Genomic DNA, 22500 nt, shown 5'->3' with positions numbered 1-22500 from the left:
AACGAATCGGCGATCTCAAGAAGTGGGTGAGAGAGGGATCTAGAAATGACTTTGGGTTTGAAACGAATATTTTTGTGTTCGTGGATAGCTCACACGGTAGAGCCACGCTCTCACCTGCCAGGCGGAGTTGTCGTACCAATAAGGGCGCAGGTTCAAACCCCACCACCGCCGCGAAAAAAATTTTTTATTCTCTATTGTCTTCTGGCACTTTTCTACTCACTTCATATCTTGTTGTTACCAACATAAGTGCCTGCTCCACTCACTTTTCTGAATTAAAAATTCACCCCATACACCGGAGCATACTCAATGTCTCAATCGTTTCTATGTTATATGTTTGTGATGAGAATATTGGCTATTAAGCTTAACTGCTGGTCAAAATTACTTCGCGATGGTGGTGAACGAATCGGCGATCTCAAGAAGTGGGTGAGAGAGGGATCTAGAAATGACTTTGGGTTTGAAACGAATATTTTTGTGTTCGTGGATAGCTCACACGGTAGAGCCACGCTCTCACCTGCCAGGCGGAGTTGTCGTACCAATAAGGTCGCAGGTTCAAACCCCACCACCGCCGCGAAAAAATTTTTTATTCTCTATTGTCTTCTGGCACTTTTCTACTCACTTCATATCTTGTTGTTACCAACATAAGTGCCTGCTCCACTCACTTTTCTGAATTTAGGTTTTGAGAAGTCAGGTCATCGACGACTGAGAACTTCCCGACCTCCACTTAGTTCTCGATGCTTTTCTCGTCTCGAGAATCTTGGTCGTCGATGCTTCTCGTATTGAGTCCCGAGTCCCGAGTCTCGAGACTATACTGCGCGAGCGACGCACGCGTTACTAACAATGTGTACTATCTGCATTGTTCACCCCTCTCTCGTCGGCGATGATTCCAGCGAAGCTCGAGACTTTTTTGCGTCTCGATGCTTTTTTGAGTCTCGAGACTCAAAAAAGTCTCGAGCATCGCTCTAGTCATCGGTGCTTTCATTCAATACCTAGTCATTGGTATTGGGTATTGACGTTATATCATATTTTAAACAGCTAACAAAACACAAACGTCGTAAATAGATCAAAATGGTTATAGGTATCAATGTTTTATTATTATACAAAGTGAATTTATTTAATGTATTTTAAGTTTTAATACAAAAAAGCCATCCAAAGCTCAGTTGAAGTGCTACTTCTCGGGAATTCCCGACTTTTCCTTGGTCATCGAGTTCGGGAAGTTTTGAGTGTTGGTGGCCGATGACTTGAGGTATCATCGAGACTTCCGCTCGACACTACTCCCCCCCCCCTCCCACCCGCCCCAGTCTTGACTTTGTCATCTTTCAACATCCTTTCGTTCAAAAAAAACCATTCCGTGTCCTTTGTCTTGTAGAGCTAGTCCATTGTTCATTGTCTATCATTTGAACAATGGCTACTCAGACGCATGAACCCTCGAGTTCTTCGCTTGATTTGTATGTTGGAAGAAAGTTTAAAACATTAGATGAATTCCTGAAAGTTCTCGAGCTAAGGAAAGGAAGAGGTGAAACGTGGGTAAAAACAACGGTGGCAGCACTGTATCCTACGCAAATAAATTCATAAAGAATGATGAGCGGCATTATCCGGGGTCTTAGGATCGAAATAGGCAACTACAAATGTTTGCACAGTGGAACCAGTTCGTCAATCGCCAAGGAAAGATAGTTCCTGCAGCTTTACTATTATTTATATTGCTTTGTTCATGTACTACATGTTTTTTTTTTTTTTGTTAGAACAGTTTATTTGACGGAATAGCAAAGTTGATTTGCCAATAAGGAGCTTTCAGTCTAGCTGCTAGGACATTGCTTTGCTCTTGGATCTATGTTATACCTACTTCTTTTCTCTGTCAACTTAGTTTCCCTTTGCTTTAAATTTTCATTTGGTGCGTTAGTAGGTCATTGCAGGCTTGACATCTGAGTGCAATTGGAATGGACTGTTTGAACATTATTATTATTATTATTATTATTATTATTATTATTATTATTATTATTATTATTATTATTATTATTATTATTATTATTATTATTATTATAGTTGTATTTTTATTACCATGCACTTTTCACTTCATTTTGTCTTGCCTTTTGAAATAAGGTCGTTTAATAAATATTCGACTGAAATAAAACTACATACAACCTATTTGTTTAATCTTTTCCCTCATTGTTACTTTGATTTTATGTCACTCGTTGCATCTTTGTATTCTGTTCTCGAATTCATGAACAGCCACTTGAATATAGGGGGATAATTAATTCCAATAGACATTGCTGTGAGATTTTGTCCTCGTCCTGGAGTACTGTGGGTGGAATTCCCCTTAGGGTAGGGGAAAGCTGACTGTCTTGGGTGGTTGTTGATTGGCTGATTTGCTGTCTTCCCCATCGCCCTTTTATCATTTATTCTTTCCATGTTCTTGTTCTGGAACAGAATTGAGACCATGTGGCTCCCCCTGCCTGGCATCATATAGTAGGAGAGAGATAGTTAAATGACATTGCCCAGCATTTGACATGTCTGAGAGAAGTGATACTTTTATTTTTTTATTTTTTTTTATTTTTGCAAATCATCTCTCTGACTCTGAGTCTTGATAGAATATGAGTATGAATAACCATCTAGTATTTATCTCCTTTTGACGAGAAACCCCGTCTCAATGTCTGTGTGTGTTGATACTTGGTGGTCATACATTGGGTAGACTGTTGCTGTGACATATTTAGGCTTTATTCTTAGGTGCCTGTGACCCAAGATTGCAGGCATTTTTTATGTTTTGTGTACATCTTTCTCTTTCATTAAAACGACCGCAAAACGTCATAATCACATCCCCTCTCGGTGGACTCTTCATCGGTCAACACCCTGACTAAACTATCACTTTTTCCCTCTATACTAGACCATTTGGATTCCATGTAATTTACTGTCACCTCTATGTGTACAGTTCTTCGGGACCATTTTGTTTAGCCTGGGCCTGGATCTTGAACGAAACGGTACATATGTTAGCTTTTATAATAATTTGCACTTGCACCCATTTGAGTGTATGATATGCTATCTACGTAGGCCTTTTAAATGGCGAATTTGTCCCCAAGTGGTAATTGACCCCCCCCCCCCCCAATCATGAACAGGGAGATCACTTGCCGTTTTTCCCACCCCCTCCCCCCCCCCCCCCGCCTATACGTTTTTGCTCCTGTCTTGGAATAAAATTACTTGGTTTTGTTCTGGCCCTGATCGGAGACCTTGGCTGAGAGGAAAGCAGTTATTTGTGTAGTTAGTTTTTGGAGATTATGGGGTTTCTCTCCTTGTAAGTCACCACTTTGTTTTGTAATTTATGTAGTGTTGTATTTTGTTGTTGTGTGTGTATAATGATTTGTAATCGAGTCTATTTGTTGTATCATGTGCTTGTGTCTGGTGAGACTTTTGGGTGATCTCAAACTAAGTACACGGATGGTCCGCTATTGGAATCTACATCTGTTCCCTTTTTGAACCATTTCCGTTTGCCTTATTAATTTTTTCTCGTGTGCTAATATAACTTCCTTTCTACTATCCCTAAAATCACCTCAATGTTTTATAACTATTATAAGTACCACCAAACATTCAAAAACAAAGTCCTTGAAAGAATGTTTTCCCTGCGGCTCACGCCAATATTGCATAAACCAAAAGTGTCCCAAGCCCGTAACCTTAACTTATAAATAAAAATAGGAGCCAAAAATTATTTTTTTTAAAAAATCGTGCGGGTGCAAGTAGCTACAAAGCAGTCCTTAATATCTCTCTCTCTCTCTCTCTCTCTCTCTCTCTCTCTCTCTCTCTCTCTCTCTCTCTCTCTCTCTCTCTCTCTCTCTTTCTCTCTCTCTCTCCCTCTCTCTCTTTCTGATGCTCCGCTCCCTTAAACATATTCAAGACCCTATGACTATAAAATTTTGTTCTCTTTCCTTTTGTTGTTATTGTTGTTGTTGTTTTTGTTTCGTTTTTCTCCGGACTCATATTGCCACGTACAAGAAATGCACAAGGCAATAAATTTTGACGTCTCACTGTGTCCTAAATTAGAATAATAAACTTAAAAGTGAGAAAAGTAAATAAATAAAAAATGTTAAAAATCAATCAAACTTCTCGAGTCACCAGGAATGGTGTCAACGTGTTGAAGTTGAAAATTAAGAAATTTTTTGTTAAGGAAACACAAAAAAAAAAAAAAAATTAAGGAAGAAAGAAAGAAAATATGCCTAGAAAAGAGCTCGAATCCCTAACTCACCCCACCTGGATTACAGTTACGCTGTGCTAAGCAGCCGGCCACCTCGATTTCTCGCGCTTGGTCAAACAGCCCGTGCCGTAAAATCTCTTCCGGTGGACTGAAAACACAGCTGTGTATTCAGTCCACTGGTGGACTGAAAACACACTTTCTAATAATAATAATAATCTCTTCCGGTGTACTGAATACACAGCTGTGTATCCACTGGTGGAAGGAAACCATGTTGATCAATGCTGAAGTTCCAATTTGGCTTTTTAAACGCTAAATTTAAGAAATCTGGCTTTTTTTCAGGCGACGAGCTTCAAATTTTTCGTTTGGCTTTTCCCCATTTTTAAAGACCTTTTCGCCATCGGTTTGGCTTTTAAAAAAATCTGATCTCTTTTCTTTAAAATAATAATGGGACGAATAATAATTAATAGCTCGAATACCAATTGAGTCAATGAGGTCAGTAACCAAATTTCTGTATTAGGTGGCCAAACCTAAACTGGCTGTAAATAATCTTTTATTTCCGGCCTGTCTTACCACAGATAATTTATGAGACTCAGTCGTGTATCTACCCGGTACCGAAAGAGTAAAATACTAACGAAAGAGTGAAAATGGAAAGGCTTCGTATGGGAACAAGACAGACAATGGACGTTTCGGGTACAAACCCTTCGTCAGCACAACAATACACAAATAAACGTGGAAAACAAATAAAATATAATGAAAAATAACTTGCATCGTCTGTACTCAATGGTGGTTGCAGTATGAATGAAATGTAAGCGTGGCGTGGGTAGAGGATAGGGTGCCCCAGGGGGGGGGGGGGGGGGGGGGGGTGATCTAATTGATAAGCAAAGGTCAGCGTCAGGGAACAGAACTTTCCAGACTCTAATGGAAGATAAAAGACATATTGGTATAGTAGTAGTAGTAGTAGTAGTAGTAGTAGTAGTAGTAGTAGTAGTAGTAGTAGTAGTATAGTAGTAAGTAGTAGTAGTAGCAGCAGAGTAGTAGTAGTAGTAGTAGTAGTAGTAGTAGTAGTAGTTGTAGTAGTAGTAGTAGTAGTAGTAGTAGTAGTAGTAGTAGTAGTAGTAGTAGTAGTAGAAAACTGTAGTGAAACAGAAGGAGGCGGTGGAGAGGGCGAGGTGAAAGGGTCACGGCGGAGGTGGGGGTTGTTGGATGAGCGAAGGTCGAATCTTCGCGAAGGAACGATGCGATAGTAAAGTGGAATACACCGATAAATAGATAGATAGATAGATAGATAGATAGATAGATAGATAGACAGAGAGATAGGTAGATAGATAGAAAAGAGGGGAGAGAAGAGAGAAAAAAAACCCCCAGACAAACAAACAAACAAACAAACAAACAAACAAAACAACAACAAAGAAAAAATTTTTTAAAAAAAGGGGGGGGGGGGGGGAGACAGGGAGGGGGGGGGGTTGTTTGAGGCGGACAAACCCTTCGTCAGCACAACAATACACAAATAAACGTGGAAAACAAATAAAATATAATGAAAAATAACTTGTGTCGTCTGTACTCAATGGTGGTTGCAGTATGAATGAAATGTAAGCGTGGCATGGGTAGAGGATAGGGTGCCCAAGGGGGGGGGGGGGGGATCTAATTGATAAGCAAAGGTCAGCGTCAGGGAACAGAACTTTCCAGACTATAATGGAAGATAAAAGACATATTGGTAGTAGTAGTAGTGGTAGTAGTAGTGAATTTTTAATTCAGAAAAGTGAGTGGAGCAGGCACTTATGTTGGTAACAACAAGATATGAAGTGAGTAGAAAAGTGCCAGAAGACAATAGAGAATAAAAATTTTTTCGCGGCGGTGGTGGGGTTTGAACCTGCGACCTTATTGGTACGACAACTCCGCCTGGCAGGTGAGAGCGTGGCTCTACCGTGTGAGCTATCCACGAACACAAAAATATTCGTTTCAAACCCAAGTCATTTCTAGATCCCTCTCTCACCCACTTCTTGAGATCGCCGATTCGTTCACCACCATCGCGAAGTAATTTTGACCAGCAGTTAAGCTTAATAGCCAATATTCTCAACACAAACATATAACATAGAAACGATTGAGACATTGAGTATGCTCCGGTGTATGGGGTGAATTTTTAATTCAGAAAAGTGAGTGGAGCAGGCACTTATGTTGGTAACAACAAGATATGAAGTGAGTAGAAAAGTGCCAGAAGACAAGGGGGGGGGGGGGGGGGGTTTGAGGCGGACCGGTAGAGAGGGGGAATTAGAGAGAGAGAGAGAGAGAGAGAGAGAGAGAGAGAGAGAGAGAGAGAGAGAGAGAGAGAGGGACAAGAAGAAAGAAAGAGAGAGAGAGAGAGAGAGAGAGAGAGAGAGGAGAGAGAGAGAGAGGGGGGGGGGTTGGGGGGGGGGAGGTGAGAGAGGGCGAGTAAACAGCCGAGTGATAGCTGGGTCTATATGTATATTAATGGATAAAAAAGTGGATGAGTGGACACAATGAGAGATAGCTAGGAAGGTAGATGACTACTGCAACCACCATTGAGTACAGACGATACAAGTTATTTTTCATTATATTTTATTTGTTTTCCACGTTTATTTGTGTATTGTTGTGCTGACGAAGGGTTTGTACCCGAAACGTCCATTGTCTGTTTTGTTCCCATACGAAGCCTTTCCATTTTCACTCTTTCGTTAGTATTTTACGATCACCGGCTTCAGGCAGCCCTTACGTTTTCTACCTAAAGAGTGAAGCGTTTGGGGAAAAACTGAGTAATATTACATTCCGTTATCATTTTTTAAACAGGGGATGGGAGGAGAGGATTGGTATATATTCCATGGTTAAAATACAATAAAAAGTGAGAGCGGTGGGGTTACAAGACCTCATTACGGGCGTTTGGCTTTTTGGGCCTTTTTTTTTTTTTTTTTTGACAGAAAATTTGGCTTTTTATATTTCTTTTTATCTGGCAACGCTGGATCAATGTTTTTAGTTTTTAGAAATTACAACATGGTTGACTAGAGTCGTAGTAAAAAATTCAATCATAAAGAAAATCCCACAATATGTAGTAAATTGTTCAAAATATAGTTTCTGAGCAGATTCATTTACTTCACTCGAGTAGAAATGGCAGAGAGCAAGACCTCCCAACGATAGGTGAGTAAATATTTTTCAAGATTATGAATGATTTGCAGCGTTCCGTTTTTCTTTTCTTGATAAATAAATATCGATAAAAGAATACAATAAAGGTCAAAAGAGCCAGTGGGCAGAGTTGCAGCTTCATTGGCTTCATTTCCCCAACCAGAGAACCAGGCTTAGTTTAAGTTTAGGACTAGGCAGGCACTCAAGGATTTTTCAAAATAGAGGTATGGCATGGCTATAAATTTATCATAGCAAACTTTTAATTCCATTGTAGATTGTAGTTGTAGGAGTAAGGGAAACATTAGACTAGAGAGGTGGGCCTTTGGCCTACCACTGCCACTACCAACCTCCGCTGAACGTCCAACTCGCCTTGAGCATGCATTCACGTAAAATATAAAGATTTTAAAAAAAAACCTACCTCTGTTTCAAAAACTAGCATCTTTCAACTTTCTAAGAAACATTTTGATTTTTCAGAACTTTAGTTCGTTAAAAAATACCGGCCAATCTGATCGGTTGAGTCGAATGAAAACGAAATTTTGTTGTTTACACGGTTCAAAGGAAATGCTGTAAATAAGCTTTCATGGACTTCCTGTGTTGTTTTTACAGTGTCACGTGACCGTTTTGAGAAATTTGTCGTCTGCTACAAATAATTAGACCGGTAGGGGGTAGATATTTTCGTTGGAGCAGAGAAAAAGTGAGTATTATTTCTTGTACTTGTAAGAGAGGCCTAGGGTCCACCGTCCATCAGCAGTCAAGTTGATTGAATAAAAGAAAAAAGGTCTTTTTTTATCCACCGCCACCACCACCTTGAAAGGGGGGGGGGGGGGGTGCATGCCGACAAAAGGGAGACGTGTCGCTTGGTGACCTTGGTGACGTAGAGCATCTCAAGGATGCTGGCAGTTGCAGGTGTTCGTAACCCCTTAACAGCGAAGCTAATTTTTTGCTTTTAGATAATAGTTTGCTTTTATCTTTATTATTGCTAACGAAGAATACAGCGTTTCCACCAAGAGAGCAGTCAGACTTCCAACTCGGACTTCAATTGTCTATAATCGTTTTGCCGTTACTTGTCTTTTGATGATAGAAGATTTGGTGTTAGGTCAAAGATCGAATTTCGCCGCTAAAAGGTTGCATTGCTGCTGGGTTTGCTCTCTTCCCCCCCCCCCCCCCTCCTTTTTTTCTTCTTTTTTTTTTTCACCTTGGTATTGTTGATTGCTATTTCCTTTTTTATGATTAGCAAGTGCCGTAGGAGTCTCACAGGATGCAGGAGTACTGCAATTAACCCTTTGCCAGTGATTTTTTTGTTTTCAAATAATAGTCTTCATTTATATTATTTTTTAATGCAGAAAAAAAACGTTTCCACCATAAGAGCAGTAAGAATATTGATAAAATGCGCTTTGAGCACGTTGGGTGGATATTGCCCTATATAAAAGCTCATGTTTTGAAGTTGTATTTTGTTTTTTGTCTTTTGATGAAAACGGTAAGATTTTAATTTTTGGTCCAAGTAAGATTGATATTCGCCTTTAAAAGGTTAAGTTGTTTTGTTTTTTTCAGGTTTTTGTTTTTTTCAAATGCCTTGTGAGAGAGAAAAAAACAAAACAATCATACATGTATCTGCAAACAGCAGAACGTTTTCATTTTACAATGAGATGGGAAGGGGAAGGGATAACACTATGACAAGAGATAGAGAGAGAGAAAGAGAGAGAGATGGGGGGGGGGGATAGTAAGGGGGAATGGGAAAAGATGAAAGAAACAATGGGTTGCCTGATGACGTAGATCAAAGGATTGTTACAGCGGTGTTCACGCTACGAACTAATTTTGCGCACCAATTTTTACGGCACTAATGCACCAAATTGCATACCTATCTAGGGACACTTTTTTCCGTATCTTTTTCTCAATAAACTTTTTAAAAAACCTTTGTTTTGTTTGCACGGCACCAGACGTAGTAACAGACGGAAACCCACACGATTTCGCGAGGCATGAATCATGAAAATATTTAGGATATAATTTCAAACACAACTTTTGAAATTCATCAAGGATTGCCTAGTACCGAATGTTTTTTGATAGAAAACAAATGCATCTTCAAATCTAAACTGCTTTTGACGGTTAGCGGTAAGTTTTTTATTTATTTTTCTGTCCAAACGAATGATTTGTCCTGGTATAGAAGCTAAGTATTGATAACACCGGCTCACCTCTCTAGATATCTATCTATCTAGAGTGTTGTTCTGGTTTGCTGTACTACTGTTACTGTTAAACTGTTGTCAGTTGTTCCCGGTCCCAGCTGTGTTGTTAGATTAGTTGATGTCCGTGAAGCACGGTGGGCCATGTGGTGGGTTCATGAAATGAGTCTTGCGTGTTTGTGACGTCCTACTACTACTGTACTTGTACTTGTTTGTACCTAGATAGCTATACTATAAGGCTGCCTCTATTCTCACCCCCGGGATGAGAATAGAGGTAGTTGCCCCTTCTCGCTATTCTCACCCCTGTAACCAACAGGTAGGGAGGGTAGCCTAGCCTAGCCGCCGTCCCTTCTCCTCACACCTGTGTAGGGTCAGCTTAAACACACCCCCCCCCCCCCTTCCTCACTACTCTCACCTGATCATCATCATCTCTCTCGTGACTACTTTTAGTGGTACTGGACGTAAGGAGGGTGAACATGCAGCCCCGCCCCTTCTCGCTATTCTCATCCCTGTGTAGGGTCAGCTTAGCACTCCCCCTCCCATCCTCTCGCTATTCTCATCCCTGTTAACCAACAGGTAGGGAGGGTAGCCTAGCCGCCGTCCCTTTCGCTATTCTCATCCCTGTGTAGGGTCAGCTTAGCACCCCCCCCCCCCCCCCCTCCTCACTACTCATCTGATCAGCATCATCTCTCTCGTTACTACTTTTAGTGGTACTGGACGTAAGGAGGGTGAACATGCAGCCCCGCCCCTTCTCGCTATTCTCATCCCTGTGTAGGGTCAGCTTAGCACCCCCCCACCCCCCCTTCATCACTACTCTCATCTGATCATCATCATCTCTCTCGTTACTACTTTTAGTGGCACTGGACGTAAGGAGGGTGAACATGCAGCCCCACCCCTTCTCGCTATTCTCACCCCTGTTAATTGCTTATTAGGATTCTTTTTTTTAAAGGTAGGATTTTTAAGTCTGAAGTTTTATTGGATGCCCTGTTCTTTATTATTATTGGAGTTCTCAACCATAAATCCTAATCTAATTTCTATAAATAGTTAAGAGAGCAGTCAGTAACAAAGATGGACAAACATATGTTTAATTATTTGCTTTTACGTATAAAAATGTTGCCAGTGTTCTGACAAACAGTTGCAAAATACAAAATGAGAGAAAAGTCGGAAATTTTGCGTCTGATTATGTAACAATGATATACAGCATTTTCTGTAAATTTGTATTTGAAGACATAGGATGATACGGAAAGCTTCGAATGGAAGAGCAAAAGTGTCGTGGTGAATGAGAGTGATAGCAGCCACAGGCAATAACCTCGAAGAGGGGAATTCCTGTGACAGCCTCACGTGTGCAGTGGATGGAGTAAAAGAGAGTGTGAGGAACGGTTTGAGTTTTTTTTTTTTTTTTGTTGTTTTTGTTTTCGGGTAAGAGAAAATTTTAAATTTAATTTGTCTTTAGTTTTCCCTTTGGTAGAAAAACATTGGGTTGTCTGAGAGTTTACAGGGTAGGGACATAACTTGCGTTTTGTTTAACAATTTATGGTCCATTTTTATGTTAAAATTGATGACAACTTGCGTCCACTTGTCATTACTTCACTTTGGATGTCTCAAGTTGCCGACAACTTTATTAGAATAAGTTAAAGAGTGCACAAATTTCCATAAATGATATCACTATGGTTTCCATTTACCAATTGGCAGGATCATGCTGAAAAGTGTGTAAACTGCATTTGCTCTTTTCCCGTGTCCTACACCAATATTTACAATTCAATTAACGACCAATTAAATGTGACGGATAATGTTGAAGAATTTGTTAATATGTCATGCAAACCCCCCCCCCCCCCCCCCACAAAAAAAAAAAAAAACACCCTCAAAAATAACTTATAAACTTTAGAAAGACAAGAAATGAACCAGTTTTAAGTTATTGGTTGTTAGCCCAACTCTTTTGAAGTTCACACTAATTAGGTAGTCTGTTTTGTAGCTATACATCTAAAGAGATTGCCTTGATGTTGTGACAACAGGGCTTTTGTGCTCCAGGGCGTGAGGGACTACTGAAATCCCTAATCAGAATGATTTTGGCAGCCATGGACTTCCTTATTAGAGAGATCTGTACTTCCATTTCATCACACTGATTAAAAAAAGCGAATATTTTAGATAAAGCCCAACATTTTTTCTGTCAAGATTGGGAACAGACATGTTTTAGCTTTTCAACTATTAAAATAGCAACTTCTCGCAAGTCCCGACTCCTGACAGAGTTGGGAGTTTCGAGCTGGGTGGGGTCTTGACTTCCCATTGTGGGCAGGATACCACTTGTGTCTTCTATCCCTGTTTTGTGTCTTCTATCCCTGTTTTCTGAGTTGCTTTCTATGTTTGTCTTGGAATGGGATTACTTGGTTTTGTCCTGGCTTTTGTAGAGTAGTGTCTTTGGCTGAGAGAAAAACAATCAAATGTGTATTGTTAGTTTTGGGAGGTGATGTTTTTTCCTTGTATACCATCTCTCTGATAGTTATATTTTATTTGTTTTGAACATATCTTGTTAAATATTTGAGTCTATTATTCCTCTTAGGTAGTTCCTGTACCGTTGTCTTTGTGTGACTTAGGTGATCTCAAACTAATTACATTGATAGTACAGTGGAACCTCCCGATTACGACACGATTTAAGATCATTAAAAAAAAACCTCCAAATAACGACGCACTTTTTGATAAAACTTCCGAATAACGACATCATTTTGGCGATTTTCGGCAGTTTTCGTAGATATCTGATACTAAAAATACAGAGTATGAGTACTCAAGGTTTATTAAAACGATTCCTGCTTGAACCGATGAGAACGCAACTTTTGAAACCAATGAGAACGCAGATTTTTTTGGCGAATCTTGGTTGATATGCATTAATAAAAACCAAGGTATAAATGTAAGTGTAAGCAAGTAAACACAAAATCTTGGAAAATGTGATATTATGTGGTGATAGAAGTAGTAGTAGTAGTAGTAGTAGTAGTAGTAGTAGTAGTAGTAGTAGTAGTAGTAATTGTAGTAGAAGTAGTAGTAGTAGTAGTAGTAGTAGTAATTGTAGTAGAAGTAGTAGTAGTAGTAATAATGATAATAATAATAATAGTAGTAGTAGTAGTAGTAGTGTTTTTGTGGGAGGAGGAGGAGGAATTTTATCTAACTCGCAGCGTCCGAATTACCTGTTTTTGTTTGTTTTAAAGGGTTTTACAGCGCTTGTGACACATCTATGTCATATCAGCACCAGTAAAAAGGAAGAAAATTGGATAGTAAAAAACATTCTAGATTTACAATTGAAATGACATAATAAAAAGTAAGACAAAGGGGAATGGTTTAAATAGGGAACAGATGTAGATTCCAGGAGCACACTATCAGTGTACTCAGTTCAGATCACCTAAAAGTCTCATCCAGACACGAACAAGAACCCTCTAAGATGTTTTGTTTGTTTTGTCAGTGTTAATAAAAACTGGTCCCGCTGGCCTTACCACGCCCACTTTGTCCGCCATCTAGGAAACCTCTAAATAACAACATCTCCGGATAACGACATAAAAACTCGGTCCCGTGGCATGTCGTTATCGGGAGGTTCCACTGTATGTTCTTGGAATCTACAGCTAGTCCCTTTTTGTACCAATTCCCCTTTGTCTTACTTATTCTTGGGTGCTTTAATTTTAATTTTAGAATTTTTGGACTATCCCATTTTCGTCCTTTTTACTGGCACTATGACCTTAATGATAATGTGTTGCAAGCGTCGTAAAACTTTAAAAACAAACAGTTTAGAGAGTCAGTCATGTCAGGTTGGATAGACCTGTAAATTTTCAGTCAATTCGTCAAATTCAAATATTTTAAACAAGGAAAGAAAGAAAGAATTCATGAATCGTAGTGGAATGACTGTAAAGTAATTGGGAATGTTCCACAGGGCTACGCATAGTTCATGGGTCGTTTATATTAACCATAGATGTATTGCCAAGGCGACACTTTTTAGAATTGCTGTGTCTGAACACATCCCATTGTATTTTCACACAGCCTTCGTGAAATTATTTTTTCACTTTCCAAACCTGTCGTGATCCCAATGGTAGCCAATTTTAACTGAGCCGCTGAGCGATAAATTTCACTGTTTCATCTAAGCCAAAGTTGACATTTACCTGGAGGGAAGTAAAAGTATGAAAAAAGTAAACTGTGAAAGCTGGAAGTGCGTTATGTAGACACCTTCATATCGAAAGTTAGGGATTGTTACAGTACATCTCAATTGTCTCACACTCACATTGTAAACAACCGTAAACAAACTGCTTGACCGTTTCTGGTTTCTTCACTGATTGGGTACCTAATTATAAGGAACAATGGTAAGTAGCCTAATTAATTCCCGCGCAAATTAGTTTACTGCCATTGCTTTGCTCAAGCGAGCTTGCTGTTTACTATTCATTTAGATTCTTTGGATTTTTCTGCTACGACAAATTACAAAGAGTTTCAGTCAATATTTATAGAGCTCATTTACAGGTCTAGTTGGAATGCCCCTTCATTAAAAAAAAAGAATTTGGACATCCTAACCTCGCTTTGAAAAGGTTAGGCTTCTTAACTCCGAAAACTTAATCTTCCTAAATTTCCTAACTTTCAAAATAGTTTAAATCTGGAGGGACTCATCCCATAACTATTTATACCCAAACATTGGTTGAATGGAGATAGATTGACATATATGCATGCGTGTAACCGAACGCATTTATCAGTTAAGTCTTTGTTTTATTTTGTTTTTATGGAAAATATTTTGCAATGACATGAGAGCATTTCCATCACAGCAAGGAGACCTCAACAGTTAGGTCCATAATATTATACTTTTTCTCAAGCACCACACGGAGGACATTTAATTCACTTAATCCACTGCATTTGTGAAGATTACAAATGGGTCATTGGATTTGATTGAAGTTGTCCAGCGCAGTGTTGCAAAATTTGTCCTCAATGAACTACTGCCTTCATAGCAGCGTAACAGACATGATCACTCATCTTGGATGGATGGAAAGAACAACGACTCACTCTTATGTTAAAAATTACAAACAAAATGACGGCCATCTCACCAGATTAACTAGACATACAACAAAATTCACGCATTCAAAGAAAAATCCTTTCAAATACACTAAAACACCTATCTGCAAACTCAAAACATCTTTATATAAATATTCATTTGCACCCTGCACTATCAAAGACTGGAACGCTCTTCCTGTGCAAACACAACAGATTTAGAAACCTTCAGTCTAAACACCAACAACGGCTGTCACGTTCAATAACTCTCTCCGCCCTCAACCGCAAATACTCAGAATTGAGTCGACTTTAAGTAACATTCAGATTCAGAAGTATAAACAGACATTGGCTGTAGATAGTGACAGTACAGTGATGGCAAAAATCCGGTTTCACCTGAAAAAAAATCCAGTCTGGAGTAAAAAAATTAGGCAACTTCTGTCAAATTCAGGTGAGGTCGAATGGTTCCAAGGATACCTTTTAAGGATACCCCCCCCCCCTCCAATCACTACTACTACAACCATCATTACCAATACAACCACCACCACATCATCATCATTACCACTACTACTACTACTACTACTACCACCACCACCTGATCATCATTACCACTACTGCTACAACCATCACCACCACATCATCATCATCATCATCATTACCACTACTGCTATTACTACTAGTACTAGTACTACTACTACTGCTACTACTACTACTACTACTACTACTACTACTACTACTACTACTACTACTACTACTACTGCTACTACTACGACTACTACTACTACTACTACAACCACCACCGCCACATTATCATCTCTACCATTACTACTACCACCACCACCACATCATCACTACCACTACTACTGCTACAACCACCACCACATCATCATCACTACATCATCATCATGACCACTACTACTTCAACCACCACCACTACATCATCACTAGCACTACTACAACCACTACATCATCATCTTCACTACCATTACCACCACATCATCATCACTGCTACTAAGCGGGTGGTTGGATGGGAGCATCACCCTTGAATCATATACCTATGATGTTCGCACGGGTGTACGATCCGATAGTGATGTCGTTTCTTCTTCTCTTTACTAGCCTATCCTGCTTCTTTGGTTTGTGATTGTATTTTTGACAGGGGATATTTTTTTTTCTGTAAACCTTATGCCTGTTTGTTCTTGGTTATTTATAATTTAGCTTATGATATCTTTAGGTTATGATTTTGATTTACATTTGTACTATTTTTGTTAGATTGCTTGTTTTTTTGTTTCAGCGGTCTCTCATATAACCTCAATTGTGTTGGAAGAGACCTAAAGCAACAAACAAACATCACTGCTACTACAACCACCACCACATCATCATCACTACTACTACTACTACCTGGATGGGGTTCCTGACCTCCCATAGTGGGCAGAGGGGTACTTTCCGTGTCTTCTATCCCCCTGTATCTGTTTTTCAATTTGTTTTCTGTCTTTGTCTTGGAATGAGATTACTTGGTTTTATCCTGGCCCTGGCTGGGAGGTAAACAGTCAAGGGTATAGTTAGTTTTGGGAGATGGCATTTTTTCCCTTGTAAATCATCTCTCTATTATGCACTGTATTATGTTTCTTTATATTATATATGGTTTGTAAAACATTTGAGTGTATTCCTCTTAGTCTTAGTGGGAACCTGTGCTTGTGACTGGATGAGACTTTTAGGTGATCTTAAAACTAAGTACATTGATAGTGTGCTCTTGGAATCTACTCACCTTTTCCCTCCAGTCCTTTTAATTGTACATCTAAATCTTTTTACTATTCAATTTTCATCATTTTTACTGGAGCTGATATGACCTAAATGTGTTTCAAGCGCCGTAAAACCCTTAAAAAAAAAACAAAACAAGAAAATCATACTACTACTACTACTGCTACAATCACCACCATCACATCATCACTACTACTACAACCACTGCCACTACTACTACTACTACTACTACTACTACTACTACTACTACTACTACTACTACTACTACTACTACTACTACTACTACTACTACTACTACTACTGCTACTACTACTACTTCTTCTACTCCTACTACTACAATCATTATTACATCGTCATCATCACTACTACTACAACCACCAACACCACATTATTCTCACTACCACCAGTACTACAATCACTACCATTAGGTTTTGTAGCTTTACTTTATTTGAGATAAGGAAACGTTGGGATTTTATATGGCATTGTGTTTTTATATCATAATATAGTTCTAAATCATTTAACTGTTTAGATCTATACAATATTCTTGTGTGCAGAAATTCCTCACCACCAGTACTACAATCACTACCATTAGGTTTTGTAGCTTTACTTTATTTGAGAAAAGGAAACGTTGGGATTTTATATGGCATTGTGTTTATATGATTATATATCATAATATAGTTTTATATCATTTAACTATTTAGATCTATACAATATTCTTGTGTGCGGAAATTCCTCTTTCGGTTTTGAAATTCCTCCTAGCAGTGTCTGAAATTCCGGTGAACCAAATTTAAAGTTGGCGTCTCTGGACAGTATAATTTCAAATCGCTCCTCAACAGGCGACTTATTTATGATTTGATTCCATACCTTGTGACTTGCTGGGGAAGGGAGGAGGGGGGGGGGGGGGTTAAAAAAAAGAGCTCTATAATTGTATTGAGAACGGTGAATTTTGTAAATGTGCTATATGAGAGATATAAAGTAAGTACAGTCGTACGTCTTGAACCATAAAGGATATCTAAGATCTGTAAACTGGAACGGAATTAGCTATGTGTTTGTATAGCACTGATGACAAACCGTCAAGCTTTATTGAAAAATGCACTTATATTCCAAATTGAATCAAAATAAAAAAAAATATGGTTACCCTCATTTCTGAATGGCCAAAAGATTCATGCTAGAATACAATTTTTAATGCTAAATGAAAACGTCCATGTGATGTCCGATCAGAATTTGGTGATGAAGATATTTTAAGCTTGAGGAAAATAATCTTCTGGTGTGATGGAATTCACAGCGGTTGATCAAATCTGCATAATTGTCACCTTTTTACGCTCAAAAGAAAGTATATGGAGGACATATGACTCACAAAGTTCATCAACATTCCATTATAGTTGTAATTTTCAAATCAGCCATTGATAAAATCGTCAACCTGTGAGGTTATAGTAAAGTTTCATTCCGCCGATTGGGTCCCAACAGAACTGACCAAAGATAAAAGGTGCTCATGCCAGTTGATCTCGGTGACTGAGCAGGGGCTAAATTCTCACTCATCACATCCTCCTTGTGGCCCAGATCTGGCCCCCTTCGATTTTTATCTGTTCCGATTTTTTAAACAACACGCTGCACGAAAAAAAAAGTTCAACTGATAATTAGGTTCGTGAAATTTTGTTGTTGTTTTTTTTTTTTACAACGATCGTAGTTTTAATAATTTTTAGATTTGCGAGTAATTAAGTGCTTGATGGCAAAAATTTAACACGGACTGGGCTGTACGGAACAATGTTAACCCCCAACCCTAAAAAAAGAATAGAATATTGATCCAATGGCAGAAATCACACTCATACAGGTTTCTGCCACTGACACAGGATTAAAGCAATTGTTCCCGGGGATTGTTGTCAAATATTTAATGAAGTAGCTGTCAGATTAACTGCCAGAGGTTGTGCTCAAGTCATTAATTGTGATGAAAACGGAAAGTTGTCGCTGTTCTCATGCTTATTTCCCATTTTAATTGAGAGCACAGGGAGCCATTTTTTCCCCTTCTCACTTTTTCCACTCGTTGTTTATGTGGAGAATGTAGAATGCTCATTGCTATGCAAGCAATGCAGAGCGTATTCAATGATTGTGTAGATTAAATGTTACCTAATTTATTGCCATATTTATTCTCTTCGCTTCTTTTCTGTTTACAACACATTTGGACTCCTTTTCCTTCCTGGATTGATGAGAGTTTGCAGTTTAAAAGTCACAAGGGCTAAGAGCCTAGAGCACTCTTTCGTATTGTCTTAAGACTTAAAAAATACATATTCTTGCTTTCTTTTATACTATATCACACGTGGCTCTTCATCCTTACTGGATTGACAGGATTTGTTAGCGCATAGAGCAGTAATTCTGTAGTCACTATTTTGTCCTAACAAGTTACACGGCCACCGGTCCACTGCAGGCTAAACGGTTTGAATATTTATACACCACAGGTGGCTGCTTTGATAGAGTTTATAGCCCAGACCTGCCTACGTGAACATTTTTTTTAGGAGATGAGAATTATAGTAGCTATAATTAGCTTTAATACTAAGCCAGTGATGATAGTCTTCCGCGGATCCACGGGATTTTGGTATTTTCTCAGAAATTTTCCGCTGTTTTTGCCGTGTCAAACATTTTCCTGTTATAAGCGCTCAGGCCACTAAGTGGAAAAATCCGTGAAAAAAATCGTCGTTATGTCTTATGTCACATTTTTTTGACACTTGTGCTTAGTTGCATAAATCTTGGTGACACTCCCATTTTTGTGACCTCAGGCTAGACATACTGGCACCGGATGTCTTAAGTGACGCAAGACCAGTGGTGGTCTTTGATGAGTTGATGGTCGAAAGGGAAACGGATGGTGCTAATGTTTTTTTTTTTTTTTGTTTCTATGTAGCTGTAGGGTGATAGTACAGTTGTCGCACAATAGGTGCATTAAAAAAGAAAAGATAATGAACTCATCCTTTTATTTAAAAAAGAAAAATCATTTCATCAACTATTTTAGCAGAGTAGTCTCTCTCTCTCTCTCTCTCTCTCTCTCTCTCTCTCTCTCTCTCTCTCTCTCTCTCTCTTTCTTTCTTTCTTTCTTTCAAATAAAATAAAAGATCAATATTCACGACTGTTTGCTTTTATTAAACACCAAAATGAGGCTTTATGGAATCTTATGTTATGATCTTTATATCAAGACTAGCGACTAACTTACTGTGTCTTCTATCTCCTTTTATCTGTTTTCCAACATGCTTTCTATCATTGTCTTGGAATGAGATTACTTGGTTTTGTTCTGGCCCTGGCTGAGAGGAAGACAGTCAAATGTATAGGTAGAGTTCTGGGAAATGCTGTTTTTTTTTTTTTGTCTTTTAATTCACCTCTTTGTTATGCACTGTATTATTTTTGTTTTACACATATGTATTATTTGTAAACATTTGAATATGTTCCTCTTAGTGGGGACCTGTGCTTGTGTCAGGATGAGACATTAAGTTGGTGAAAGGTGCTCTCAAACTAAGTACACTGATAATGTGCTCTTGGAATCTACATCTGTTCCCTATTTGAACTAATTGCCATTTGTCTTGCTTTATCTTGGGTACTTTGATTGTAATTATAGAACTTTTTACTTTCCCATTTCCTTCCTTTTTACTGGCACTGGTATGACCTTAATGTGTTGCAAGTGCCGTAAAACTCTTAAAAATAAACAAACAACGCATTAAAATCCTTAAAATGATGTAGTCTGGCATCAACTTTCATTTTATATATGTAAGTTTTAATGACTTAGAGATGCTCATAAACTTCTGAAATTAAAGCTAAAATGTTGTAATTCTACGAATTTTTCGTAAGAAGTAGGTAGGTCTGGTTTAGCTCAAGGGTTACTCTTTAGTTGTCAATAGAGAGGTGACCACCAAATAGTGATCAAAAGTGACTACTTAATTAAATTGAGGTCAAGATAATCAGATTTACACTTCGAAAACATTTTGTAATGTTTTGAGTTCAAGTTTATTCTTTATTTGTCACAGAATAACGCTCTGACAATATAAATGTAGATGGTGGATTCTGTTGAAGACAATAGGGAATCTGATTGAAACATATTCATCAAAATTGATATTTTATCAAACAAATCCAGTGTAATTTAATGCTTTCAGACTACCAGGAATGTGATATTTGTGATCAGTTCTCCCCAAATTCTTTCTCATGGGCTTTTACTTTTAGCGGTTGATGTTACATATCCATTCATTTGTATGTTGGTTGTAACGATATCTGACATTTCTTGTAGGCAGCATTTTAGTGAGCATTTTACTGAATAACATAAGCCGGTCATTAGTAGTACCGCAAGAGTAACATAATCTATTGGGATTGTTCCGTGGTGTCAATAATCAGGACACCAATCTCATTTTCATTTTGTGTTGCTATATTTTATAAATTATAAATTTCTTGCGTCACGACGAGGTTGTTTGTATTCAGTTTTGTTGTAGTATAATCCACACGACTCACGCAGTTTCTATATCTGGGTATTGATGATATAGTCCATACGGGTATTAGCGGGTTATGATAATTGCTGGCTTGTTCCAGATTATTTTCCCTGCATTGATTATTTTTTTGATTTCATGAACGCCCGTCTTTAAGGTTTGTGTCTGTCTTCTCACATTAGCAAGTTAACGATTACGGCCCCTGAACCTAAACGATCGACCAACGACGAGGAAGAAAACCAGGATTCGTCCCCAGACACCTACCTCGTTGGTCGATCGTTTAGGTTCGGGTAACGTAATCGTTAACTTACTATTACTACCGGCATGTGACCCCTTGACTGCGACAAACGCTCTTTGAAGGTTTCAGTATCATCAATGTCATTCCCATCAACCTGTTCATGAATATCGGCAGCTTCAACAGCAATTTAGACAAGTTGATGCTACTATTATTACTAAATGAATAAATACCACGACTACTGCGTACACTACTACTACTACTACTACTACTACTACTACTACTACTACTACTACTACTACTACTACTACTACTGCTACTACTACTACTACTACTACTACTACTACTACTACTACTACTACTACTACTACTACTACTACTACTACTACTACTTCTACTACTACTTCTACTACTACTACTACTACTCATACTACTACTACTACTACTACTACTACTACTACTACTACTACTACTACTACTACTACTACTACTACTACTACTACTACTACTTCTACATCACGTTAACCGTTAAACTGTCTTAACGATGTTTTACCTAGCTGCGGTTAGAAAAATCCCTTAAATCGTTTCAATGAAAGTGAAACCTTTTCAAGAACGTCAAAATTTATCGTTGGTAAATGGAATGACAGCTGTATGGGTGGATGAATGACTGAATTAATTTATAAACAAAAGAAGGAACGAATGATTGAAAAAACAAATAGATAAAAAGAAGATCAAGATTGAATAGACAAAAACAAACCAAAACAAACAAATAACAACAATGACACAAACATATTGAATACTAACACTGCTATAACTCTCACTCATGATCAATGGCTAGTGGCTAGTAATATCATACTCCTAATATTATTTATTGAAAGCATCTCTGGACGATTAAATATGAAATTGGAAACTATCTGTTTATATTTGTATTTCTAACCACCTCAGCCACTTGGTAGATCTATTTGTGATCGCGTCTACCACATGGCGTTATTATCTTTTTGTGATACTCCTGCCATCCATACCACAAAAGTGCAAATATTCTCGTTCCTTCAATTCAATTCTCGAACCAAATGTGCCTCACCCCCCGGGCAATGGAAAGACCAGGAGCCTGATTCACACCAATAAAATCACATGGAACGTGAACGACATTCTAAACCCATCTCCAGCAGGCTCCAAAGAACCGCTGCAGTATGGGTTGAACCCTCTAATGGGTAATTTCTAGGAAGGAAGAATGTAATAGTAATATACAATACCTACCAGTAGTTCATATGAGTTCAGCACATATGACAGAACTTACAAATGAAATAAAAATATAATGACTATGATGCTTCCAAACCGAATTTGCAGGTCTGATAACCCAATTCCTTGTGGTTATCATAACCACCAATACTACCACAACTGAATGTTATATATCTCAACAGTTACTAGCATACTGGCAAAAAGAAACCTCAAAGTCAACTACTGCACTAATATCGATATCGTAGAAATCAACAAGAAAAACCACATATTATGTGGAAAAGAACACGAAAACTGCATTGTCGTATCGACCATAAAGAATCAAAGCTA

General features: G+C 38.4%; 1 protein-coding gene across 1 annotated transcript in view; it reads left to right on the top strand.

The window, feature by feature from the left end:
- Nucleotides 1-1401: 1401 nt before the first annotated feature.
- Nucleotides 1402-22500, top strand: part of LOC144969258 (uncharacterized) — a 78418-nt gene continuing 57319 nt past the window's right edge. Inside the window, 4 exon segments of the mRNA XM_078908370.1 lie at nucleotides 1402-1524; nucleotides 2227-2319; nucleotides 2879-2980; nucleotides 7293-7324. Of these exon segments, the coding sequence (XP_078764496.1) occupies nucleotides 1402-1524; nucleotides 2227-2319; nucleotides 2879-2980; nucleotides 7293-7324 (350 nt within the window).

The sequence above is a fragment of the Berghia stephanieae genome, chromosome 3 (genome assembly GCF_034508935.2).
Source record: "Berghia stephanieae isolate SIO BIC M18660-M18661 chromosome 3, UCSD_Bste_1.3, whole genome shotgun sequence".
Lineage (NCBI taxonomy): Eukaryota > Metazoa > Mollusca > Gastropoda > Nudibranchia > Aeolidiidae > Berghia > Berghia stephanieae.
This window is presented reverse-complemented; position numbering and strand designations above follow the sequence as displayed.